This window comes from Chenopodium album, chromosome 25, assembly GCF_948465745.1.
Source record: "Chenopodium album chromosome 25, dcCheAlbu1.1, whole genome shotgun sequence".
Classification (NCBI taxonomy): domain Eukaryota; kingdom Viridiplantae; phylum Streptophyta; class Magnoliopsida; order Caryophyllales; family Amaranthaceae; genus Chenopodium; species Chenopodium album.
This window is the reverse complement of record NC_137858.1, coordinates 12,437,987-12,465,166: the sequence shown is the minus strand read 5'-3', so window position 1 is coordinate 12,465,166 and position 27,180 is coordinate 12,437,987. Positions and strand designations below refer to the sequence as shown.

Genomic DNA, 27,180 nt, shown 5'->3' with positions numbered 1-27,180 from the left:
CGGAACCGAAACCTGTTGCAACAGGTTCCTAAGAATTGGGAATCGGAACCTGCTGGTTTCGGTTCTTAAACAGGGTACCCTGTTTTTCAAAGTAAGCTTAATAGTTACTTGATAATTGTGACAATTCTATATTTTTAAAAATGGAAGTTCACAATAAAAGCTTACAACTTTAGTAAACTAATTCAAATATAACAAACCAACACTAATTGTCTAGAATATTCAATACCATATAGGTTTCAGTTTCATGTATCCTATAGGGAACATGTACTAACAGGGTACCCTACAGGTTCTAGGTCCAAAATTTTATTACCCGGAACCGGAACCTGTTGCAACAGGTTCCTAATTTTATTACCCGGAACCTGTTCAACAGGTTCCGGGTTTGGAACCTGCGGTTCCGAACAGGTTCCGGTTCCACATCAGGGTACCCTGAATTTTTGCTCACCCCTAATACTAATTGTCAATTATGTTTTAACCTTACACAATAAATAATATTGTACTATAAAGTACTGAAGACACATACTACATACACACTATTAGATGCTCTTAAAATTAGCAGTTGCACAACTATAAAAGTAGTAACTCGGGGCAACGCCCGTACTACTCACTAGTTTGGAATTAAAACTCGCAACACTACCCTCAATTCTCATGTACCAAACATCCTCTATGAGTTTCGACAGTGTCCAAATCCACATGAAAAATGTTATACCCATATCCAACCCATGCCCATGAAAAATGTTAGCCATAAGTGACACACCACACACCCATTATGTCAACTTAACCCATTTATGGATTATAATTTGTGCTTTTTTTTTTTTTTTTCCTTTTTTTCCATTAAGGGAACATTATAAGTGAGTGGTTAGCATAATCTATGTACAAAGATTCTGTTCCACAAATGCTAAACATAAAACAAGACATAAATTTTAAGTAGAAATAGTATATTTTAGGTAATGATTAAATTGAAAAGGTTTGACAAACTAGTTGGTAATTAGTAGGAGCACTTATCTTCAGAGATTCGTCACTCTTTGGAATAATAATCTAATTAGACGGTCACGTTCTTCATGAGTTCCACCAATACATACAACAGAAACATTGTATCGTATCTTCTTTCGTATATTTTCATCTCATTTATAAAATTAATTATTTAGTTTACTTCAAAGTTCCGACACTTTAATCATGTATTCCCACTAATTCCAAAATTCAAATACTAGAATAAATGTTAGAAATTGTACTAATCATTGAAATGTTGTCCATATAAAGAAGGTCAACTTCAACTCCCCTAAACGGCTTGATTCCCTAATCGGCCCGTTGACCCCTTGAAGTAAGAGGGAAATTTGGTGTGCGACTTTTTTTTTTTTTTTTTTTAAAGAAGTCCCAAAGGACACTAAATTTCATTAATATAAGCCATACGGCATCTACAATTGACAATGAACGATAATGAAAACGAATTTAACAAAATCAAACAAGAATTAATCGGGGAAGGGCTAAGAATCCAAATACATAAATATAACAATTCGGCATATTCTCGATTCGTTGTCTCATACAACTTTTTGAGTGGATCCGTCGTCGCTTCACAATTTTGTAAGAAAGTTAATTCTTGTGCTGATTCTGTAACCCGAATCCAAGCCCTAATCAATAGTAGCTCCGCACAACCGGAGACCAAATTAAGCACAAATAAAACCTTGTCTTTCGAAGGAGTACGAAAAACCTTGTCTTTCGAAGGAGATTGAAAAAACCTTGTCTTTCGAAGGAGATAAACCCTTTCTTTCGAGGGAGACATTATTGTAACGCAAAACAAAAAGCTTAAAAGAAAATAAAGATTGGGGCTTTCCACCGGTGAAATCCGATGGAAGCCCCTTGAAAATTGACAATGGAGACTAGGTTTAGGAGAGAGAAGAGAGAAAAGGAGGCTAGGGTTTTTTTTACTATCACATTAAACCAAATGACGCAACGAAGAATTATTTTTGGTGTGCGACTTTTAAACATGAATAAATCATACTTCCTTTATTCTTTAGATATTGCAAGGGGATTGCGCTTTTGTCACTACTAGGACGGCTAACACAGATGTCTTAGCTAGCCATGTTCGGAGAGCTCTATTGATTTGGCCTTATATCTCAACTTCAATTGTGAGTGACAACTTTAATGAGAGAAATTATGTATAAACAAATACGAGTACTTCGTATTTTATTCCTTCAAAAAAAAAAACATATATATCCGCATATTATACTTAATTAAAAGTTCAATTAAAAAGAGTCAATCGTCATTAATGAGGGCAATTAACATTAATAAGGGCAAATAAGAAAACAATTATCACAAACTTTTTAAAAGGTAGTGAATTACAATAGACACAATTTGGGAGAGAGACCTCCTTTTTTGTCTAACCCACTAACTCAATTCAAGTTGATTTACAAGTCCATTTTGGAGAAGGTGATTGATGATGGATCAAGATTATACCTTAACACGATCATTCTTGATTTTACGTTAGGAGGAGGAGCTAGGTGGTACACCAAGTTCATGAAACGGCTACTACAAAACCTAACTAAACAAACAATTGGCAAAATTAAAACTTTCTTTATTCGTTCATTCTAAACTAATAGTCCCAATTTCAACAATTGGCTGACGACTTCAACTATAGTATTCTCTCCACCCTTTTTTTAAAAAGAAAAAGATAAAATTTATTTAATTGAAAGTCATACGACATCTACAATAAGCATTATAGAAAAGTAAAATACAATTTAAATTATTCAAGTAAAAATCCTCTTTAAAGTAACTATGATGATGAAAATTTTACAAATAAGAAAAAATTTTATTTTTAGGAATCTTATAATAATTGTGAAGGTGATTTGGATTCCTACTGATTTAGGGTTTGTCACCAACTTTTTGATTCAAACATTAACGCAGATTGCGAAGGTCTCTACTTGGAAAGATGCAAAAACATCGAAAATTATTGCTCATGTCAAGCTTAAAGGGGTGGGGTATGAGCTATATATGCCAAATATGCAAATTAAAATATATAGTTATAAAATTTGATTGTAAATTATGGCATTTTCTCTAAAATCTGCATTTTTTTATGATCTTTATTATTATAAATGTCGTATGACAATTATTTAATGATATTATTAATTTCCGTCAAAATAAAAAAAGGGATCGAGTTTAGACTTTAGAGAAAATCCCTAGTGGATAAGTTATTCTTTCCATTTAGGTCAGTATGGAAAATTTCCTTGTAAAAATCTCTCATGCATGTTAAAGTTCTTTAATTTTTACATTTGTTTTTTGTAATACTATTGCTACAAGAACATCCAAACTTACTACAATAATCCCTCGCGACAGTTTTCATAGAGCTAGTAACAAAGTAAAATGTTTTTAGATCATATCATTTATTAACAATTTAGGATAGGAAGCAATTGGGGCAAGTATAAACATACAAAAGGTAATAAAGTATGGTACGCACCATCTTCAAACAATATCAATACATCATCTTAGCTTCATAATCCGCTTCATATTTTTAATAAATGGACCAAATTCTACTACTAGAGTACTAGGAACTTCATCATCATATGCTTGGACTATTTCAATAATCAAACGTATAAAAAACCCCATCAACCTTGGAATGAATCCCACTGTATATAGGAATTTTTTAAAGGTTAAACCCAATGTTTTGTTTGGATTTATTAATTATCATTATTCTCACCAAGTGATTTTGTATTTTTAGTTTCAAAGAATATTACGGATTACTTAGCTTGTATGTTTTTCTAGTCAAGATTTTGAAAAAATAAATATTGTTATAAATAACGGAATGAAGTGAATTGAATTGGTAATATGGTTATTGTTTACGTTGAAATCAATCAATATATACCGTACCTCCTATATTTTTTCTAGGACTGAAGGTGTACACACGAAAGGGACCTAGTGTCTAGGCAACCCAAATACTCGTAAGATAGAGGAGAGTTCAATCCACAAACAAGGCTCAAGGATAGGTTCCATTAGTTCTAAAATCAATTGGTGATAATAGGAGTAAATACTCTACATTATGAAGTGATGACACCGTTTCTCTTATGACCATGAACATATGTTGTGAAGTTTTGGGGGAAGAAAATAAAACTGATTACATGACCAAAGGAAGATAGAATTCCTATAAGTGTATAGGATTAATAAGTTTTGGGGGTCTGTTCTCATTAACTAAACTGAACTGAAATGAATATTTTATAAAAGAAGGAAATTAGGAGCTGAACTGAATTGAACTAAATTGAACTGAAGCGAACTGAATTTCAACGTAAGAGAACAGACCCTTAATACGTTTAATTATGAACTTATAAAATTATTCTATAGATGTGTAGAGATGAAACTATGAAATTAGTCAGGTGATCACGCTAGAGAACACTAAATAAATTGCATGCCATTGTTTATGATTGGCTTAAACTTTAAATTAAAAATTACTCTTAGGTCAAATTCGAGGTCACCATCAATAGTTTAAATCAGTATAAAATTAATAATAATTGACAATAACAAAATTTATAAAAAAACACTAAATAAAGGTCAGCTACAAATAAAAACCACCCACTAATTAATTTCTTAATAAGAGTTGATTATGAATATTTTGAAAACATTTCAAGAAAGAATCTAATAAGACTTGAAAAATATCAATAAAAAATTATAAATGTAATCTTCTTCTGTTTGCCTCTCTTTTTCTCATCATTATTATTTTATAACACTAGAAATAAACACACCACAATTCTCTCACTACACAAATATACATACATAAATTCAACAAGCTAAGAGAAGACTTTTTATTTGGTAAGATTTTTTATTTTTTATTTTTTTTTGTGAGGGCAGAATCATGAAGAGGAAGAGAGAAATAGAGAAGAAAACAGAGATTAAATCTGCCATTCAAGAGCTTTCTTTGCTTATCAAACTCATTCGTCGCGCTACTTTAAGTAATAACAACACCAACAACAATATTGGTATGGCTCTGTCTTCTCCTGCTGCTACTGATGCTAGTGTCGCGGCTACTGGTGCTGGTGCTGGTGCTGGTGCTGATGCTGTTGTCGCGACTGCTGATGCTGGTGTTGCTGATGTAGTGACTGCAGATCAAATTCAACAAGAATGGGGTGTTTCCTATATACCTACAAGGCCTTTTCTGTCAATTTGCACCTTGATCATTCAAGTTCTTGGTAATTTAATTTCCTCTCTTAATAATATCTATGAACTATTGAACTCTGTTGATGATTGATTGATTTATTTTTATGAAGAAGTTGTTATCAACTTTAATTGGGTTACCTGCTAGTCATTATCAGGCTTGTGGATGCCTCATGTATGATACATGTCGTTTTGTGGCTTTTACTCAACTAACCACAAGTTTATCCATACATGATTGAGAAGCTAGGTCCATCTTATTATCATTAATAGTAGCATGTCTTATTTCTTACCTAAATAACAAAACAGGGTGATTTACAAATTTTACTGAGAAGAGAAAAAGATAAAACAAAGAATTCATATGATGAGAACAACCATAGTAATAATAGTCGTTGTTTGGCACATAAAATAATGCTAGATTACATTTGAACCTTTCAATAAAATAAATTACATTTAGATTATTAAGAATAACGAAACATAAACTTCCACCCAATAGTACATAAAAGACCTCTTTTTTTCTACAAATTTCCCAATTGCCCTTTTTTTATAAGTCAAGTTACAAAGTATATTAGGTAAAATGTCATCTCTTCGAAATATGCACACTGTACTCTATATATCATAATTTATTAGGCAAAGTTCATCTTAGATCATTTATAAGGTTGGATATATATAACACAAACGAATTTTAAAGGAATTTTGATTTTTACGTGTCATTTATTCTAGGGTTTATGCAACTCTTTTGCAGATGAAAGCTTAAATTAATATTATTATGACATGACAAGTTTACCTCCGATCCTTCACTAGTAAGTTGTCTTTAAATTACTAATTTGATATAGTCTAATCTATGATACAAGATGGTGTGTTAAATTAATTGAAGGTAAATATCCTTTTGTTACATACGTATTTGAGGCACTCAAACTTAAAAATATCTCTCAACAAAATTTGTTACCATTGACTTATTTTAACACCTTTTGTTTTCAGCATGTACGTAGTTTGCTACATATTACCTTTGCTTTTTTTTTTTTTCCTTCACCTCTCTTTTTCTTTTGATGATTAGATTTTCTAAAATTTTGATAAATTGTACTTCCTCCTTTCCTATTCGTTAATCCTTGAATGAAATGTCTTGGTTATATAAATATAGTCAAACTATGAAAATAAATCATCATCGATGTTTTTTTTAAAAAAATTTAAATCTTGTTATATTCATCTCAATGTGTATATCAATCACGTTTATTTATAGAATCTGTGTGTGTCTTAAGATAAGACGATCGAGATCATTATGTGAAAAAAATTCATCACCAAAGATAGAGTTTTTATTGTTTGCGTATTTATGTAAATTATTGCAGATAAGATAGGACCTACAATGGCTGTAATGAGACAAGACATCCACAAGAATGTTCAGGTAAATGCCCTTCTACCTTCTAGCTTGAACAGTTTTTGTGGAGTTAAGTTTATTGGACAAAATCTTATAGATGAAAACTGTCTTATCTAGCTAACGTTAATACGTTATAGGAAATTACTTAGTTGCCCATAAAATCAAATTTTAGTTATAAGACATCAAATTATTATGTTAGCTTTTTTTTTTCCAATGATTAGCTTAAAGAAAAAGGGATAATTCAATATATATATGATGATTTTCTAGAAAGTATTGTATTACAAAAAATAATGATGAGTAAGATGCTATTAATTGAATTTTCTTGTATGTTAGCAATATTGTATGAATAAAACTATATATTGCTTACATTTATGAGATATTATGCCATTTATACTATATATTAAAAGGCATTTATTAAATTGTGTATGTGCCACGTGTATCTTTTCTTACACCGGTGTAGCAACACATCATCATTCAACATACAACTTTAGGTTCATGCCACAATGGAAACCATATGTATTACCATCTTGACTAGAATTAATTTATGCTCTATTAATCCAAATTTATATATAAATACATACATATATATATATTTATTGTATTCTAATCTACCCACGTTAAAAAAATTAATAAGTCTTTCTAAGCGTTAATATAAAAATGAAATTATTTAAAGTATCACGCGGGACAAAACCCGATTCACACACTAGTTACGTTAGAAATTAAATGCCTTCAAATTTAATTAAAGGTTTAATGATTAAGTAATGTAAACATTAAAGCGCGTGTATATAATGTATGCACGCTTTTAATTACTATTATTATTTTTTATTACCCTTTTGGCTTTATTAGTGTCAAATTATGTAAAAATCTATATAGAGATAATAAAACCATAATTTAGGTAAATTATTCCATAGAGCAAATTAGTATTGAAGAGTAAAGATTGTCAAATCGCTTGAAAATTTGGAAGTAGTCTTTTGAAAAATGATAGAATATGTTTAATGTTAATATTATATGTCTAGCTAGTGATACATGTTTTATAACATGGATTTTGAAGTTTTGAGGTAATAATGTTGACATAAGATGTTATCAATAATCAATGCCAAGTCTCTCTCTTGATTGTGCCTTGGCAAGAATGCAAGATTTTGATTTTGTTTTGACAAACAGTTGCTTGTTTAAGTTATCAATAGAAAAGCTCAACTATTGAAATATTCTGCTTAACCCTAAATATACTCTACATGTATTTTTTATGTATTCATTAGTAACAACTTGCCATAAAACAATAATCCAAAGCTAGAGGAAGTTAGTTTTTGATGTAGTTTCAATGGTTGAATCACTTGTAAGTTGTAATAGGGTATGAATTGAAGATGATCCAGATTAACCTTGCACGAGTTTAGACCATGTTACCTAGATCTAAAGGCACGCCCAATTAGATTAAATGTAACCTCCAAGCTCTTAACACATTACGCGCAATTAGATTAAATATTACGTACCTTCGAGCAAATGTACCAAGTATTAACCACAATGAAGGGAATTTGTTACACATGAAGGCGATGAAGCTGTGGAAAACTCTCTTTTTTATATCATTTGTGAGATGCATAAAGCATAAGTATAACTGTTAGACATATTGTTAGTTTAACTATCAATTGCTTCTGAAAATGGTTTTAAGAGCAAACTAATTAATAGGTTCAATTTATAATTATATATATTCTAATAAGATCGAATAAATTCAAGTAAGTTCAAATAAACTCAGTTAAATTAAATTAAAATCACGTTAATAAAACAAACCTTTAATCTAGCCTATTATTGGTGCTTTCCTAAGTCACACACCTAAAGAAAAAGGAAACACAAAATAATTATCATTTGTTTTCTTAAAGACGAATTTAGTTGGATTATGTATTTTGCTTGTTTCCTCTTTACATATAGGTGGCATGAATATTGCTTACCATTTCATAAATAACTTCACCTAATTCATAGACAAGATTCATAATTAGATTCGTCATTTATTAATTATAATTCGTTCATGAATCCTAACCTTAGAGATTGGAGATGCTTTGCGATTCTGATCCGACAACATATTCAAATTTGGTAGAGATATTAAACAAAGAAGCAGTTGAACGATGTGCCAAAAAAGGTGATAGCTGTAGCAAAGCCTTGCTTTGGCTAACCAGGTATGTATGTATTATTTTCCTACTATACCAATTTAATTAAATCTTGTGCTAAATCTATAACAATTGATGGTATGTTTAATAAAGTAATCGCGCGCGGTTTGTGCATGTAAAATGATCCAAACTAAGAGAATTGTTCCAGGCCACATCAATAATTACATATACTTGTATTCTAGGTCTTGAGAAAATTTAATTTTCTTTTGAAATATTCAAGAATTTTGGTGTAGAGAGAATTACAAAAAGTAAAAAACGTACGCAGATTTGACCTCTGATACTCTCATTCAATTCTTGAATTTAATCGAAGTTAGTCGACATTCAAGAAATTTCAGGTACTCTAGCTTATATATGATTATATGAAAGTTGCTCTTTTAATATACCACTAAGTTGTAACTTTCTAATAGAGTGTATAAATCATTTATGGGCTTTATTGATCATCTGCTTCAATTTTTAGTTGAGATGGGTTTTTGACATGGTAATAGCGTCAATGTGACACAAATGTCACAAGTTCGAATCTCTTCTATCCCCTTTTTTCGAAGTGGAATTATATCCAGCACGACAGCACTAGGTATGGCGGAGCATGTGCTGACAGTCTCTCGTGTGAAGGGATGTGATTGAGTATACAAAATTAATTATGGGTTTCAACCATTAACTTAAAATTTTGGTTAAGTTCGATAATCTTCTTGAATTTTTCATTCTTAGCTTCCAACCATAAACCAACAACAAAACGAAGAAAAAACATTTTTTTTTTTTTTTTTTTTTTTTTGACAAAGGAGAAAAAACATTATTAATGGGCACAGTTCCCTCATTTTAGATTATTTTGCACATGCCCCTAACAATTATGATTATTTAAAGCCTTTTATATCAATTTGATCCAAATATTGTTTACTCATTGTCTCATTGATAATTAATGTTAAATTATAGACAGTAGCAAGGTAACATTATCTAAATGACAGATAAAATAAGATACATCAAGTAATTTATATAATTTATAGTACAACAAAGACAAATTGATGACATTAAAAATACATTTTCGTACGTCGAGATTTTCATTTTGTGTCTCCTCTGCATGCTCTCCATTATTTGTACAATTATACATGCATGAATGCATGGTACCAAGTAGCTAGGCTGCTATTGAATCAATTGCTACCTTAAATTAATCAAATTTATCACAAATTAGATTGGGTCTTGGACGATCCCATTTACTACAGAAAATAAATTAAATTGAACTTGCTAGATTAGTATATATCACCTTGTATAATTAAAAAATTATTGTTTTAATTATACTCTGTATTTGCTAATCAATAAGTTAAGATATGAATTATTGGTTAAAGTTATACATACATACATACATTGATAAATATAAGACGAGTAGTGTTGTAGTGTTATACGTGTGTGAATAAGTTACCATTTGTACTTGCAAATAAAACCTTTGGCTTTGCCGCCATTATACATAAATGCATGGAATCTAAATTGACTACCAGTCTACAAGTTCTTCAGATCAATAGCTAAATCTACTTTCTATAGTAATACATACTCATCAGTTTTACACTAAGGACGATTATGTGATTAACATGAGGATGAGTTATAATGATTAAAAATAAATCTTGGGAGTACATATATATGATCTACTTAATTGTGCAACTCTATGTCATTCAATTCAATTTTTGGTATTATATGGTCCTGTGGGGTGATTGGGATTTTCCTAACTTAGGGTCTGTTCTCATTGACTGAACTCAGCCGAACTGAACTAAACTGAACTGAACTCAGCTGAACTGAACTGAACTGAACTGAATTGAACTGAAATGAATATTTTATAAGAGAAGGAAATTAAGAGCTGAACTGAACTGAACTGAACTGAGTTGAACTGAACTGAACTGAACTGAACTCAGCTGAACTGAACTGAACTGAATTTAAGCGTAAGAGAACAGGCCCTTAATAGAATGTGTTTTTAGCTTATGTGTTAAAAAAGGGTACTCGTATTAATAATTTAGATATAAATTAGAGTAATAAATGTTATTTCATTCATAAATTTCAACCATTTAGTATCTTTTTTACAAATACTCATACATATGTTTTTTTTTTTACCTTCCATATCTTGTATTCGCGCGAATACTCGATATAAATTATTTATGGGCCGGGACAATGTATAATTATTTGTTTTCGTGTAAATAATGAAGGACCTTAGACTTCACGGCAGCATTACTTGAAAAGCTAGTAGCTGAACCAAGAGAAAGTATGGAGCAAATTGTGGCCAATTCTTACGAAACCACATTAAAACCTTGGCATGGTTGGATTTCAGCATCTGCTTACAAAGTAAATTCTTAAACTCTCAAATCACAAGGTCTACGACACAATTTATTTGGCGTATAATATAGCATGATATATGAAAATGGTTGGTGATGCAATGCAGGTAGCTCTAAAATTAGTGCCTGAAACTGATACACTTATTCTCCTACTCATGGACAAAGGTGATAATATTCACTCCTTCAAAGATGACATCCAAGCTTTCATTTCATTACTTTTGCCCCTTTTGGAAGATCTACACTCTACTCTTGTAAGTGCCCGTTATTAAACCGACTTTTTTTTTGTACACTAATACTGTAATAAAAATGCTAGCGTATAAGATGTTGTTGAGCTTGTATACATATATACATAAATAATTTTATTTATTTATTTTTACTAGTAAAAAATTGAATACATCATTGGTTAAAGTCGTATCTTAGTTAACATGTACAATCAACTATAACACTAATAAGAAAAAAATGGCGGAATGTAATACTATGTAATATATATTTGTCAAGATTTAGTGAAAATTGATCTCAAGAACCATTCTATTATACATTGGCTTGAAATTTTATTCTGAATCTTGTGTATGTTTCCAGAGCTCATATCGACTGGAGAAGCTCAAGTCTACCTAAGGACGTTCGTTGATCGACTTGCAAATATTAATATGACTTACTTCTGTACATAGTTACTAAAAAGAAATAGAGATTAATTTTCTAGGCAATTCTACTTCCTGTTTTAATGTATACATGTATACGTACTTTATGTAAATACGTAAGTTATTGAAGATTAAGACTTTTACCAATAATTAGTCACCTAATTATAATTGCTTATTTTTATTTGTACAGTTCATAATTCAAGTTGGTTCGTTATTACTCTTATTACTAAATATCTTCGATCAATTGTATGGACTTACATTTGATCAAAGGAATGTTGATATACTCATCGTACTTCGTATTAAAGAGTGTTTGGATAGGTTTTATTCGTCACACATTAAAAGATTAGCTAAGGATAACTCTCTATCTCCAATTCCTCTCTTTCATCAATCAATAACTTAATACTAAAACAGACACCGGGCCGGAGTGATACGTGTCACATCCTGAGTTGTTTTTTCTTTCCAAAACTCCCCTTCCCTTTTTAACCTTTTTTTTTGTTAATATTTGATTTTACATATATATATATATATATATATATATATATATATATATATATGTATATATATATATATGTATATATATATATATGTATATATATATATATATGTATATATATATATGTATATATATATGTATATATATATATATGTATATATATATATATGTATATATATATATATATATATAAAATATATATATACATACATACATATATATATATACATATATATATATATATACATACATACATATATATACATACATACATATATATATATACATATATATATATATATATATATACATATATATATATATATATATATATATATATATATATATATATATATCTTTCAAAAAAAAAAAAAAAAAATTATTTCAACTCCTTTTAACTATCTTTTAAATGGAGTATTATTAGATTTTGCCAAAAAAAGGTTATAATAAATTGATTCATATACTAGATATTAAAGAAATTACTTTAAAACATCACTTAATTTTTTTTTTTTTTTCAAATACCTCTAGCAATTGATTTATGGACTATAGTATAGCTATAAAATAAATGTTCTGTTTAACAAATGATTTTTTAGATACAAAGGTGATATATTATTTGTACTTTTGTGTATGTTTGCACTTTTGCTAATAATTTTAGTGGAGATTTTAGTTTGTTGTTCGATTGATTTTTGATGTTTATTAAAAATACATTTATACATAAGTATTCACTAACATGGCCACTAGACCTGATCAAGTCCCGCCTGAAAAAATCTCGAGTTTGGGTAGACTAAAAAAAAATAAAAAATCCATTTTTAAGATGATTTGTTGCTTTGCCTATTAATATAGATTATGACATTATAATTTCTATATATTTGATTTGTATGTTTTATCAAATTTTATTTGTTGGATTTAATTAATTTTCTTAAAAAGATTAGACTTACCGTGCATATATAGCACGGGCCTTAAGCTAGTTACTTCAATATTTACCAGTTTAGAATTCTCCCGCTCACTAACCCCACTTTCACAAATATTCTACTACTTATTTTTCTTTTTTTACCAATTTCACTTGTACTACTGTTTTTTTTTTCCTTGAAAAACACTACTTTTTACTTCTCTCTCATATTAGCTACAATTTATATTATAAATATATTCTTTTTATTTCCATTCTATAATTTTCTAAAATGTTATGTGTATACCAATATTGCGATTATTATAAAACAAATAAGTTTATGACTCCTTTTACGCAGCTATAAAAATTGTCCCGCCGCTACGTACATGTTTTCTTTTATGGAAAACTTTTGTATACACCCGGTTTTCAGTAATTTATTATATATCGGGTATACTTTTGTTAGATTTAGTGTCTCTTTTGTCAAATTTAGTATCACTTTTGTCAAATTTATCAATGAAGCATAAATAACTCATATATATCAGGGTAACTTTTATGCGTTTTAGTATAACTTTTGCGTATTTTATTGTCACTTTATAACGGATGTTCGCTTTATTTAAAAGTTTGTGTTCCTTTATTTCTTTTAACACCAAAATAGAAATGTAACCTGCTCTACTTTCGTAAATTAGCAAACAGTCCAAACTAGCTAATTCCAATGCTCAACATATCAACAATAAATCAATAATTTCAACATCAATAATACCAATCAATTATGATAACCAAATAAATAAATAAAATAATTATGATGGCCAACTACATTAACATGCTCTATTAAAACCCTTTCTATATTAAACATATATTCAACACCAATATGTACTGAAATTAGTCCTTATCCATAGATTTAATTGAAGAAAACTGACTTTAACAGTACATTTTGGTTGACAGAACTGCTTATGTCCTATGGCTAAATGTGTCTCTAATTATGAGACAAATTAATTAAGAGGATAATATAATTAATTATTAAACACAAAAAGTTAATGGAAGAATAATCATTGTTTATACTAATTGTAAATAACTCAGTTGCTTCTCCTTTATTTAAATTCTTAATTAGATCTAAAAAAGATTTGATCAGATTATTGGCCTACCATCTTTTTGCATGTAAGTTAACAGAAACATTGTATCTACAGTACAAGTACATCTTATCTATGTAGTACAACGTATAATCTTACCTCTTAATTTCCAACAATTTCATCATGTTGTCTATATTTCAAACAAAAGGGAAAAGAACAAGCTTAAATACAAAAACAAAATTCGGATAATTAATTAATTAGGTTTGGTTTGATTCCACTTATCTTAATTATTGTTTGTACATAACATGTGAACTTGTATTGTCCGATAAAATGTAAGTTGTAAATACTACTCCGTAATACTTTGTATTATAACTATCCTATATATTAGAATAAACATAGTCATATGGAGTATTGTTTTATGTGTTTCATTGAATACTTGATTAATATTCTTTTTTCTCAATAATTATTACTAATATACAATAAAAGATATTTAAGATTAAGGATTCGCATCGATAAGCTAATTAACGTAAACAAGAACCACAAATAGAAGAGGAGTTGTCTAAAATTGACTTACGGAGTATTTGTTAGTGAAAATGTCAAACGATCCATATTTATTTTTTTTTTTTTTTTGAAAACAAACGATCCATATTTTGTTTTGTGTGAAATAACTTATTAGTTAGAGTTTATTATGTTTAAAATACTCTTTATGTTTTTCTGTTTCTACATATCCCTTAGGACTACATATAAGGAGCTTAAAATGAAAAAAAAATATAAAAATATAAAAAAATGTAATACTCCGTATTTTATTACACTGTTTTTCTAAATTAGAAAAGGTATTAAATGCTTATTCATAAAGGCTACATATTTGCTTTTACCACAATTTTCAATGTAACTAAAGATTCTAACGCGCGCGATGCGCGGGGTACAACAAGCCCTTTGAAAAGAATTATTATTGATGTCCTTTAGGACCAATGCCGGTTTGTGTATAATATTTTATCAAAGCTATTTGTATCTAAACGATAAATGTGTTGGTTGCTGTTTAGTTGTGTAATTTCTAAACTTTAGTTGAGCTAATTTAAAATAACTCCCACATAAAACAACAACCTTTCGTTGTCCAGTGACTGATGTTGTCATGTAATTAAACCATCCAGTGAGCAACTACTTTTTATAAGGTAGGGATATTATACTCTATTTTTTATCAAGCATTTTCTTTATTTGTTGAAGTGTATCACCACATGTAAGTATCTCACATTGGTTGAATAAGAGAGAGTTAAACAATTTATAAGGCTAAGGGGCTACTCCTCCTATTGCCATATGGTTTTGGCCTGGGATGAAACCTCCTTTGATCTTGTGGAGTAGACTCTCTCTCTTAGTTTGCGAGTATGTCCCAGGCTTGCGTTTAACATTATTACTTGTATAATATTTTGTTTATAGTAATGAATGATTGAATGAATGTGCTTTGATTTGCTGATAAGAGGATGAATTTATCCCAAATAATGAAAGTCAACTTCGGCTCATAAGCCGATATCTGCCACTATAACAAAATGCTCTATCCTTTTATACTTCAATTTCATACTCTTTCCATTTCTAAGATTTTTTTTTATATTTTGACTATTTAATTTTTGTGAGACAATAATTGACGTCTAAACATACTGAAATTTTATAAAGTATGATCATGTACTTCCCATATAAATAAAATTCCTCCATTAGCTTAATACAATCAAAAGTTAATGAAACCATGTTATTAAAAAAAATGAAATCAAACTAATGAAATAAATTACACATCTCATACAATATCTTTTTGTTTGATACCAATGGAAATTATAAAAGTCTTAAATATTCAAATAGGTTGAATGTAGAATATCAACCCTCCAAATGAGGCTAGCTAAGCTAGATACCTACCATACTATTTTCATAAAGTATCATGCACTTCCTATAATTGTTGTTGTTAAAAAATCATTTAGAGAGTAAAAAATCAACGGAATTTGTTAGGAACGAAGAAACTAAGCTAGCAACAAATGGAGCTAGCTAGTAAGGCTAGATACATACCTACGCCTCCCTCAACGAGTAAAAATCGTGCAAAATGAAGGCTTATTGACTTAGGTCAAGTCTTTTACTTACCCAAATTGAAGCATCATAGCATATGAGCTACAAGATTCACATAACCCCCGTTTAGCTAAGGTATTTTAATTTGTAGGGTCAAATACGCTAATCCAACACAATTCTATATCAATAAAATATTTGGTTATAACGTACAACACTAATTATATGCATAAAGTGTACACAATATCACAAACTAATGTCGATATCGCGACAGAAACTACATTATTATTGATGACAAAGATTAACATTGTGTGTTCCCTTGGTTGAAGTTTATGTTGTTTGTATCCACAATTGTTTGTGCAATTGTGTGCACTTTATGCATAATTGATAATATTACGGTGAAATTTATTATTATTATTTTTTTTTTCAATTGTTCGATCTTTTTAAATATATATAGTTATTGAGGTTAAGCTTTATTATTAATTATTATGATTTACATTTTAACGATAGAGATTTGAAACATGATAATATATACTCTTAAGCTTAACTTATTATTATTAGTCATTCGTTTTGAAACAGATCTAACAATGGTACTTTTCCATCAATGTAATTTTATTTTTATCCATATTGTTTTGACATTTTAATATGGAATTATTACAAATGAAACAAAACAGAAAAGGACACATTGCTTTGTTTGACTATAATTAAAGTCCCTAAAGAGGCAGTCATGCAAGAAACACTAAACAAATTGATTGAATAAAATTATTAATCATAAGTCTCTTTTTATGTTAGGTCAAAACTAAGGTCCCTATCAACGATCTATTACCATTATTATAGAATTTCGTTTTCTTGGAAAGAACTATGTATAATGATATAAAATCAATCATAGATACCCTCCACATTAACCCCCAAATTAAAGGAGAAGAAAAACAGGAAATAATGCGGATTAATTGTGTATGTTAATAATAAACGATGGTGGTAATAATAAGTTTAGGTTAAGTGTAATAATAATACATAGTGGAAAAATGTTAACCCTTGATGCCATACCTGCTAATAAGGGTTATGATTTTGTGACAATAAATACACTTATTTCAATGTACATTTATACTTAAAAATTAATTTCTATCTAAAAACAATGACGTAATGATCTGAATTGAACCCACTTAATTATATTTCTAACTTCATGCAATAGTTGCAAGATCGAACGGTGAAATTTCATGTATGACTAAAAACATTATAAGTGAGACTTATATATTACGAATTATCTATTAAAACATGATTTAGATATACAAATTAAAACGTATTGTCTATATATCAAGTCGTAGTAAGTATATATCACTGTGGTAAAAATATATACTCCATAAATTATATAGCTCATTAAAATGAGCAACTAGCGACAGTTGTAAATAGAATCTCTACAAATAAAAATTTTGCTTGCTTAGCATTATGTAATGCCCCCCAAGAAAAAACAAATGAAAGTCAAGTAGTGATTTAAAGTCACAAATTGTTTACATATAGTTCAAATAATATTATAGATGCATTGCACTTCAAGATAAAATATAATTAGATGTAGTATCTTCTGTAACTTAATATAATATACTTTTATTATGTGATTAGGGTTACTATTGAAGACTATAAATAAGAGAAGACTTTTCATAAGAATGAGATATATTATCATTTCAAAAGATATGAAAAGAAAGAGAGAAATTATGGCAAAAGAAACTGAGATTAAGTCTTTAATTCAAGAGCTTTTTTTGCTCACAAAAATTATCAATAATGATGATAACATCGATAATTCGAACACTTCATCTGTTGATCTTGCTGCTGTTTCCGAACAACAACAACGTCGTGTTATTTCATACATACCCACCAGCTCGTTTCTATCTCTTTGTACCTTAATCGTTCAAGTTCTAGGTATGTAACTTCTCTCACTTTTCTCTTTTATCGCTTTCAAGTCTTTAGATAAACCACTATAGTTGTATCCACTATCCAGAACCTACTAGACTCTCGACTAATTTAAGTTCAAGCCGGGTTGATGATAAACCACTATAGTTTTATCCACTATCCAGAACCTACTAGACTCTCGACTAATTTAAGTTCAAGCCGGGTTGATGATGTACTAGTAGTTTCTTGTGTGATTATTTTTTAAAAAAAATTTGAAAAAGGTATTATTGAACGTAATCTTTTCGTGATTTGTTTTTGAACATTTTGTTGATCATTATTACATGAATCATGCAAGTAGTAGTTGTCGTTTTGCATATAATACTTAATTAACGACTAATTGTTTCCTATTTGGTAGCGATCCAGATATTCTTAGGATTTTTTCTTATTTTGGATAGATCTGAAATTTCCATTATAGTGTACATCAATAAGTTCAATTCTTTTAAGTATTGATATATGATTGACCAAATATTTGTAGAATGTCAATGATTTTTTGTTGGAAAATAATTATGTTTTATTATTAAAAAAGTTGAATTGGCAAAGTTTTGTGGGAGATGTTGCAATAATTTATGGTTTGATCGGATGTCATTTTTCATGTTTTATGGTGATTTTTTCAGTCTTATTAATTAGGTTGGGAATTTTTTTTTTTCACTGTATTATCTTGCATTATTTACCGTGATATAAATCAACTAATTAACCTAACAAAATAGGATTTTTTTTTTTTAATTTATTTACTTTTCTGTCTGTCAAAATTATGGGTAACAAGTTTATTCAACAATTTGTAAAACAGAAAGATATTTATGCTGATATAAGATATATTAGCAATACCCAAAAAAAAAAAAAAAAAAAAAAAAGGTTAATTTCTTCATCAACTTAATTTGTTAGTGTTATCAAAGGATATTGTACATATAATTACGTACAGCTAAACTATACAAGTCAACCATGTTGACAAAGAAATTAAATCGAAAAAGTTAGTAGATTAATGAAGTATTATCTTCCTTTTTAATATTAAGATAGTTTGTAATATATAACATTCAAGTTTTTCTTATATATGCTAAATGTCGTACGGTTTATGTGTAGTTTTAAACATATCATAATGTTAGTAAGGAGTCTGATTTATCATGTATTATATCACATTTGAGGTTTTTTTTAAAAAGAAAAGATATAACATTGGAGTTTCAAACTTTCATGCACATACATTATTACATTGTAGCCATTTTATGTAAATTTATACATTTTTTCTTTGATAAATAATTATCTATAAATCATATGGAGTAAAAATTATATATATAGTACGTATATACTTCCAATCTATCTACATACGTTTTAATTAAAATTTGATTATCATTTTCCATCATTTATCATTATGAAAATTAAAAATACAAAGTCTCTACCATAGTCGGACATTATTATCACACTATATGCTGAGTTAATATTAATTTGTGTAATTAATTCTATGCAGATAAGATAGGGCCGACGATGGTTGTGCTGAAACAAGACATTTCTAAAAACATTCAGGTAATTAATTACTACTTCATGATTAGCTAACATGATTTTGTTTGTTTAATTAAATAAAGTTGTATATCTTGTGCAAAGATGGTTCCTCTAAAGTTCATAGAATCAACTAATCAAGCTTAAGACCCAAGAACAACAGAATTAAAACAATATATACAACTTCAATTTGTATATAAATTTGTAAGTAAAATCAATGTTCTTCATCATAGATTCATAGTCCTAGCTCATTCCCAAATATCAAATATTTCACAAATTTTTTAATTTTACCATTTATGCATTACCAGTTGGTTGATAGTATTGGGATGTAGTTGTAATATATATAATGGACATTAAGAAAAAACTTATGCTAAGTTTGGAGATGAGATCGATTGTTGAAATTCATTCTCATCATTGTAACGATTTATGATAGGTTAAAAAATGGTTCGAGCTTATATAATCGTACATTAAATTAGAGATCACAGTGTAAGAGTTGCTAAGCTCGCCTAATTCGGAATCATGAGAATCCTCAAACTGATAAGATCTTATAAGCCACACCATAACAAAGACATGCTCCCGCAGTTGGAGCATATTTCTTCATGTGCATGGGTGATATGATAAATGCCCAAGATACTAGGAAACCAGTTTTGTCGCCTAGACACAAGCTAATAAATCATATACTAATTGTGTGATAAGCTATAAGGCCTATAACATATCAATATTACTAGAAGCAATACTCCTATGCTAGCTTTTAAACATACAATATTGCTACATAACAAATATCACTATTTATTACGTAGTATATTTTACATCAAAATCTACAGTAATTTAGTCATTCGATATCCTATTATAAATAGATTAGATACATACTTCGAAATGAAATAATATATAAATTTTATGTTTTTATCTACTTGTATATATCACGCAAACTCTTATGACACATTATTTTAAGGAAAGTAATACCAATGAAAAAATATTGGTAATGATGTGATATGATAAGTTTGTAATCCAATTAATTTGTTCATTTACCTTTTCTAAATTCTTTCTTAAAAGTAGTGTTAATAGCAGACTATAATGCATTTCCATAGTAGGTAAACGATAAGATCAAGAAGACAAAGTATTATTATACTCCGTAACATGTTAAATATAATTCTTTGGAATTCTCTTAACCTTTTTGGTGACAGAATTACAGGATAGTTGGTGAAAATGACTTTATGAGGATATCATTCATATCTTTCATCATTTATTTCTTTTTCGTTTATTATTGGATTTAAACTTAAAGTCATGCATGGTATATTGGTATGGCATATTTTTGGGGGAGATTTCAATCAGTTAGATTAAACTATATCCAGCTTATCTTTTAGGATTAAGGCATGCAATTAATATTAATCAAAGTTATTGAATACTCTTCTACAGTAATTTGTTGACTAATACTGTATGACCATGTGAGCAAGACATATATAATTGTTATTAATTATTTATAGATCGAGTTCAAGTAATTAACATTTCTAATATGAAAAAGAAAAAAATGAGCTCATTATTCCTCTCATAATTCTTGGGAAATAGATTTAGACTTTAATGCATGCATGTTTTGATAGCCATGATAGGTAAAGAAAAGTGACTTGGGATAGAACCCTAGTTTATTAAATCAACTCAACATGAATTAGCAGGATAGACCTTTAAGAAGGAGGCCGTTGTCGTAATTTTAGATAGTTAATAGATTATTGTGCAAAATGGGTGAAATTAGAAATAACTAAGGATTTTGATCTAATATTTTAATAATTCGGGTGATCTAATATGAAAATTGTTTTTAGAGGGAAAAATTGAATAAGTTTTATGTTCTTTTCAAACAACATACATGTCTAACAATTCCAAACATTTTATTCGTATGACGACTAAACATGTTATATGTTAGACTTTCTCCCATTTGTACTACGTAAGTAGTGATTATTGATTCGTAGTTAATATATTTAATATCATCCTATATATGTCATTCATGAATCATGATGATCCATGACAACAGAGATTGGAGATGCTTTGTGATTCTGACCCGGCAACATATTCGAATTTGATAGAGATATTAAACAAAGAAGCAGTTGAACGAAATGCCAAAAAGAGTAATAGTTGTAGCAAGGCTTTGCTTTGGCTCACCAGGTACATTTTACTTGTACTCTCTATCTCATACATCATCATATAATTAAGAGATAATATAACATTTTACCGTATTGTAAAATATTCGACCAGTTACAAAAAATAAATCTTAATTAAAGACATAAACTTAAAAATAAAATATACTGCGTACACTTTCCATCACTAATACCTTGATTATATCATTATATTTGCCCTTTGTAACGCTCTTCTAAAATAATGTGTCGTCATAACATTTTGCTAATATATACTTCGTATGGGTGTCACATAAGTTAAACATGTGTGTTTAAATGCACTAATGCCTAATAGGGGTAATACTAAGTGTATGACCCATTCATCCATACGTAGCTTATTTAATTACCTGTATAATTAAGTATTCTTGAAGATTCCTATTGTTTTGATGGATGACGATCAAACAGTAGATTTCCTTCATAACTTAAACATCACACAGTACAATTCATTTAATTAATAAATACTCAGTAATTAAATTAGTACAAGTTGTTTGATCAATTCCTAAAATTAAACAGTATATAGATTTAAGCAATTTTTTTTTCTCTTTTTTTTTTTTTTTTTTTTTTTTTGAATAGATTTAAGCAATTTTATCTTACACAATTTATCAAATTATAATTATTTACATTATTATTTGTCCCCCTTTTATCTGTTCTATTCACACACAATTATATGGTTTTATATTACTTAACTTTGCTTATACTTGTAGCTAAAGATAGCTATTTTTTTTAATAATAATTAATATTGTAATGATGTGATTAAATTAAATTAAATTAGGTCCTTGGACTTCATGGGCGCACTACTTCAACATATTGCAATCGAGCCAAGGGAAAATATGGACCAAATTGTTGGAAACTCTTATGAGATGACCTTGAAACCTTGGCATGGATGGATTTCAGCAACTGCTTATAAAGTAATTCCTTCTTTAACTTACTAATTTAACTATCTAAGGTCTCATCTCTTTATTTTGTTATCATCTATCAAATCTTTCTTGTTAATTACTCATACGTAGCAAATAAAACTACTACCTCCGTTACTATTTACAACAAAGAAATTTTTATATCTCGCAAAAATACCTCTTTGTTAAAATAAAAAACTAAGGGATGTACTTATGCAGTATATCTGTTGAAGATGATTAAAAAAGATAACTTGAAATTATATGAATGAGTGTGTATATTGTGGGTGATGCAGGTAGCTTTGAAACTTCTGCCTGATACAAATACATTTATAAGCCTACTTATGGCCAAAGGTGAAAACTTTGACACTCTTAGAGATGAAATCCAAGCTTTAGTTTCCTTACTCGTGCCTCTCCTACAACAACTCCATTCCACTCTTGTAAGTTCTCACTCTAATTAATTCTACAAATCTCCTATATACACGTAAAATAATCTGTCATTCCAAATCTATTGTCACGTGTACAGTGTAATTTGAACTATTAATATGACATTTAAGTTTGTGAGGATAAAATTGAACATAGTACAATTGATTGATATTCTTAATTAATCTCTTTCTAATTTTATGCATGCTTTATCCAGGACTTATATGGACTAGACAGGCTAAAGTCTACCTAAGGAACACTATCGATTGATTCGTCAAGCAAATTAAAGTAGTAGAATTTACGTACTCATGTACATATTTACCAAAGTTGTTTAGAGATCTTTTCTACATCCTAATATCCTGAGATGTATCTTTCAATTCGTTGTTAGAAATCGTGTGTATTAGAGATGTTATGTAGGTCGAATTTTAGGGAAAATTCAAGTTCTTTTTTGTGTTTTAAAGTTGTCATTGTTTATGTTTATCTCATATATACCATATGTAATGGACTTTAATTTTTGAATCCTACAATGCATGGGATTTTTATGTTTGTTTGATGAGATGTATGTCATATGAGAGTATGAGACTGGGAGTATAAATTTTGTGATATTTTGTATGTTGTTTCTAGATTATTGTATACGAGTATAAAATATTTCATCTATGATCTTCAAGAGTGGATGTATTAAAATGAAAAAAAAAATAAAATAATAAGAAAAAAAAAAATTATTATGTCAACTTAAATTTTCATGAACTTGTTGGATTGATTCAAAGTAGTTGCTATAATTTAGGATAGGAACATGTTTTGTTAGTTGTTAAGTAGTTTGCTGAATATGTGGAGTTAAGTGGAGTTAGTGGGTTAATTAGCTGTGCTTTATTAAAGTTAGACGTGGGAGTATGGGTCATATTATTCCTTAATTTGTTATGCCTATATAAGGGCTTTTATTGTACTTAGTTTTAATTGAATTGATGAATACAAGTTAGTTTTGTAATTCTTTCCATTCTCCCTTTATAGTTTCTACATGGTATCAAGAGCTTCAGGTTAGATTCGGGGAAAAGGGAAGGGAAAGAGATGAAAAAAAAGAGGCAGAAGAGAGTATTAAAAATAAAATATTATTGAGTTTGGATTCAAGCAACGCAGCTTGATTTCATTGTTTGTGAGCAAAATTAAAAAAAAAACGAGTGAATTTTTTTTGATAGTGAGCGTGTTTGTGTTTGACCATGGAAGTAATGGTTGGTTTGTTCAGTTGATGGGTTCCCTTTTAGCCCATAAAAAAGGATTTAAATCTTGTGAAAAAGAGGGCAAAATTGTTTACGGGTGTGGAAGTCGTAATCAACGCAGAGACGGTTTCCAAGATAATACCAAATATTTTTGGTATAATGCAAGGTGACATGGTCAATTGGAGGACAATGTCAAATCGAGTTAATGGAGAGATGTGCTCCATTGAATGTAAGTTGATGATAATGTGCATCAACAAGATCGAGAAATTGATGAGAAGTGCATCAATAAAAAATGTCGAGGCTTGGTTGTGCGGAGAGAAGTGCTCCGAGGATATTGTCTTGGTGATAATGTGCATCAACAAATTATGAGTAGGTGATGAGATATGCATCACAAAGTCGAGTGTGCGGTTAACGTCTAGCAATATGCTATCAAATTTGAAGAGGAATATTGCAAGTTCTTCCATAGTCGAGTGTGCGGTTAAGTGTTCGTGTTGATGAGATCAAAATATGTCGAATTCAAGTTGAAGTCCATTGCAATACGAAGTGTTGGAGTCAATAGCAAAGTTTAGTCTGAGTGTATGAGAGTTTGAATCAAGGGGGAATGTTGGATTGATTCAAAGTAGTTGCTATAATTTAGGATAGGAACATGTTTTGTTAGTTGTTAAGTAGTTTGCTGAATATGTGGAGTTAAGTGGAGTTAGTGGGTTAATTAGCTGTGCTTTATTAAAGTTAGACGTGGGAGTATAGGTCATATTATTCCTTAATTTGTTATGCCTATATAAGGGCTTTTATTGTACTTAGTTTTAATTGAATTGATGAATACAAGTTAGTTTTGTAATTCTTTCCATTCTCCCTTTATAGTTTCTACAGAACTGAGCATGGAAAAGCTCAACTTGAGAGCCTGACGAATGAGCTTATAATTTATTAAAACATAGAAGGATTTATCATTTTCGAAAGTAAATTGAGCTTCATACTAATTTAAACTTGAAATGTATATGAGCCAAGTTTAAGCAACCCAAGATTATGAGTTTTTTTAAAATGAAATTGTGAAGAAAAAAAAAAAAAATTATGGGGTTATTGAGCACACATTTGTGGAGAAATTTCATGTTCATCAGGCTGATCTAAATGAAATGTAATCAAAGGGCAATGGCGTGTTTCTGGAATTTAAGTCAGGGATGTCAAATTGTCAATATACCCATTTGTACCGAAGATGACTGAATGACTTGGCAAGCATTGTGGTTAGTCAAACTAACGTGAGAATAGTCAATGTAATTATGTCCGTCTCTATAAGTTTGCATTCAGGTAATTGGTTTCCCAATCGTGGTATCTTTCCCAAACTCGAAGCCCTAAGCACTGCTATTGTGTATTCTTCAAAACTGCATCGCTGGGGCTGGCTTGCGATATTGAATTTTGGTCAAATTGAAATCACCTCATGATAATTCTTTGGTCAAATTGAAATCACTTGATGATAATTCTTTGGTCAAGTCAATTGCAACTTTGCAAGTCTCATCTCTTACACTGTTGTAGTTGTCAATCTTGTCACTTTTCATGTCAATCTTTTACAGACGGCCAAATTAGTTCTAATGAGTTTTAAACCTTCGAATTCCTAGTTACAGCTCGTCTTGTGTGTGGCCGGCCACACCGTGTAGCCACTTAAAGTAACCCCTATAACATTGATTAAGTAATTCCTATAACACTAACCTAGTAACCCCTATAACACTGACCGAGTAAATCTATAACAATGACAAAGTAACCCCTTTAGCACTAACCAGTAACCCCCGTTACACTAGCGAAGTAACCCCTATAGTGGCTGGCCACACCGTGTGGCTAGCCACATATAAAACTTTGTGTCCTAGTTGTTGTGAATGGTTGGGTCAAGCAGAGTGATGCTACACATACAATGGTTGTATGTGGGCTACCACATACAATACCATTATATGTATGCCACATCAAAAGGGAGGAGAAAAAATAAGACTAAAAAATAGAGGAAATAAGTGGGCCCCAAAATGCAAACCAATTAGATGCTGTCAACAATAGTTGTATGTGGGTGTCCCATATAGGCACATACAATCATTGTATGTGTAGCCTTTTCCGGTCAAACAACTGTATTTTTGGATAGATCACTTGATTTCTCAAGTCATGTCAAATCATTTTTTTTTTTTTTTTTTTTTTTTGGGTCAAATCTCTCTATCCAGACCTAGCTGGGTCAAGTTAGGCCCAAGACCATTGTAGATAAAAAAAAAATGAAGTTATTGGGCTCACATAAATTAAATTAGGGCTGATTAGACCACAATTACTAAAAATAGTCCGACATTGTTTAATCTTGAAAATAAATTCGACATCGTCAGATAAGGTATTTTGCGTATCCAATTTTACAATTATCAAATAGTTATTGGTAAAACATTTATGTCGTATAAACAACAAAATAGTAAAATAAGTTAATTTTTTGAAAACAATTAGAGTTTTTTTTTTTTCTTTATTTTTGAAACCTAAAATAAGAGAAATAATTGGAGAATTGACAAATAAGAGAGTCAGATAAAATGGTCAATCACCACATTTGCATCATTAGATGCATGTAAGACTGGGGCGACATTCAAATATCATCATTTCATTCATTTGGATAGTACATTTGTAATATTGATTATCATTAATTTTCATTCAATCAATATATACTCCTTATTTGTTGATTACATTACACTATTAATTTAAATTTAAGAAAAATAGATTTAAAAATGCTAGAAAATTGAGAAAAAAGAGCTCAGAGATAAAATGGGTAATAGAGAGTTATCAGCACGGGTAATCAGAGTGGTGCATGACAATCTTAATTCTCATCACAGCTTCGTTTTCTACGAGTATTTGATTTATAGAATGTCAAAAACAGTTCAAGTTTACGGACTCGTTAAAGATTATCATAAACTAATCTCAACAAACGAACAAAGCTCGGCTCGAGAAACTCATGAAT

At 29.5% G+C, this 27,180-nt stretch overlaps 2 protein-coding genes and 2 non-coding genes across 4 annotated transcripts; 2 read left to right on the top strand and 2 right to left on the bottom strand.

The window, feature by feature from the left end:
* Nucleotides 1–4,629: 4,629 nt before the first annotated feature.
* On the top strand, nt 4,630–11,687 carry LOC145613189 (glycolipid transfer protein 3-like). Its single transcript, XM_081668251.1, has 6 exons — nt 4,630–5,168; nt 6,477–6,532; nt 8,540–8,670; nt 10,845–10,980; nt 11,078–11,221; nt 11,550–11,687. Exons 1-6 carry the CDS (start codon nt 4,835–4,837, stop codon nt 11,583–11,585), a joined length of 837 nt encoding a protein of 278 aa, XP_081524377.1. The 5' UTR covers nt 4,630–4,834; the 3' UTR covers nt 11,586–11,687.
* Nucleotides 11,688–17,773: 6,086 nt separating this feature from the next.
* Nucleotides 17,774–23,257, top strand: LOC145615426 (glycolipid transfer protein 3-like). Its single transcript, XM_081670499.1, has 6 exons — nt 17,774–18,011; nt 19,501–19,556; nt 21,553–21,683; nt 22,464–22,599; nt 22,878–23,021; nt 23,222–23,257. The coding sequence occupies exons 1-6, from the start codon at nt 17,786–17,788 to the stop codon at nt 23,255–23,257; spliced, it is 729 nt and encodes a 242-aa protein (XP_081526625.1). The 5' UTR covers nt 17,774–17,785.
* Nucleotides 23,258–26,746: 3,489 nt separating this feature from the next.
* Nucleotides 26,747–26,828, bottom strand: LOC145615885 (small nucleolar RNA U31b). The gene has a single exon (XR_014107460.1). It is a non-coding gene; the product is annotated as a small nucleolar RNA U31b (small nucleolar RNA).
* A 144-nt stretch (nt 26,829–26,972) lies between these two features.
* Nucleotides 26,973–27,058, bottom strand: LOC145615875 (small nucleolar RNA Z221/R21b). The gene has a single exon (XR_014107450.1). It is a non-coding gene; the product is annotated as a small nucleolar RNA Z221/R21b (small nucleolar RNA).
* Between the last annotated feature and the right edge of the window lie 122 nt (nt 27,059–27,180).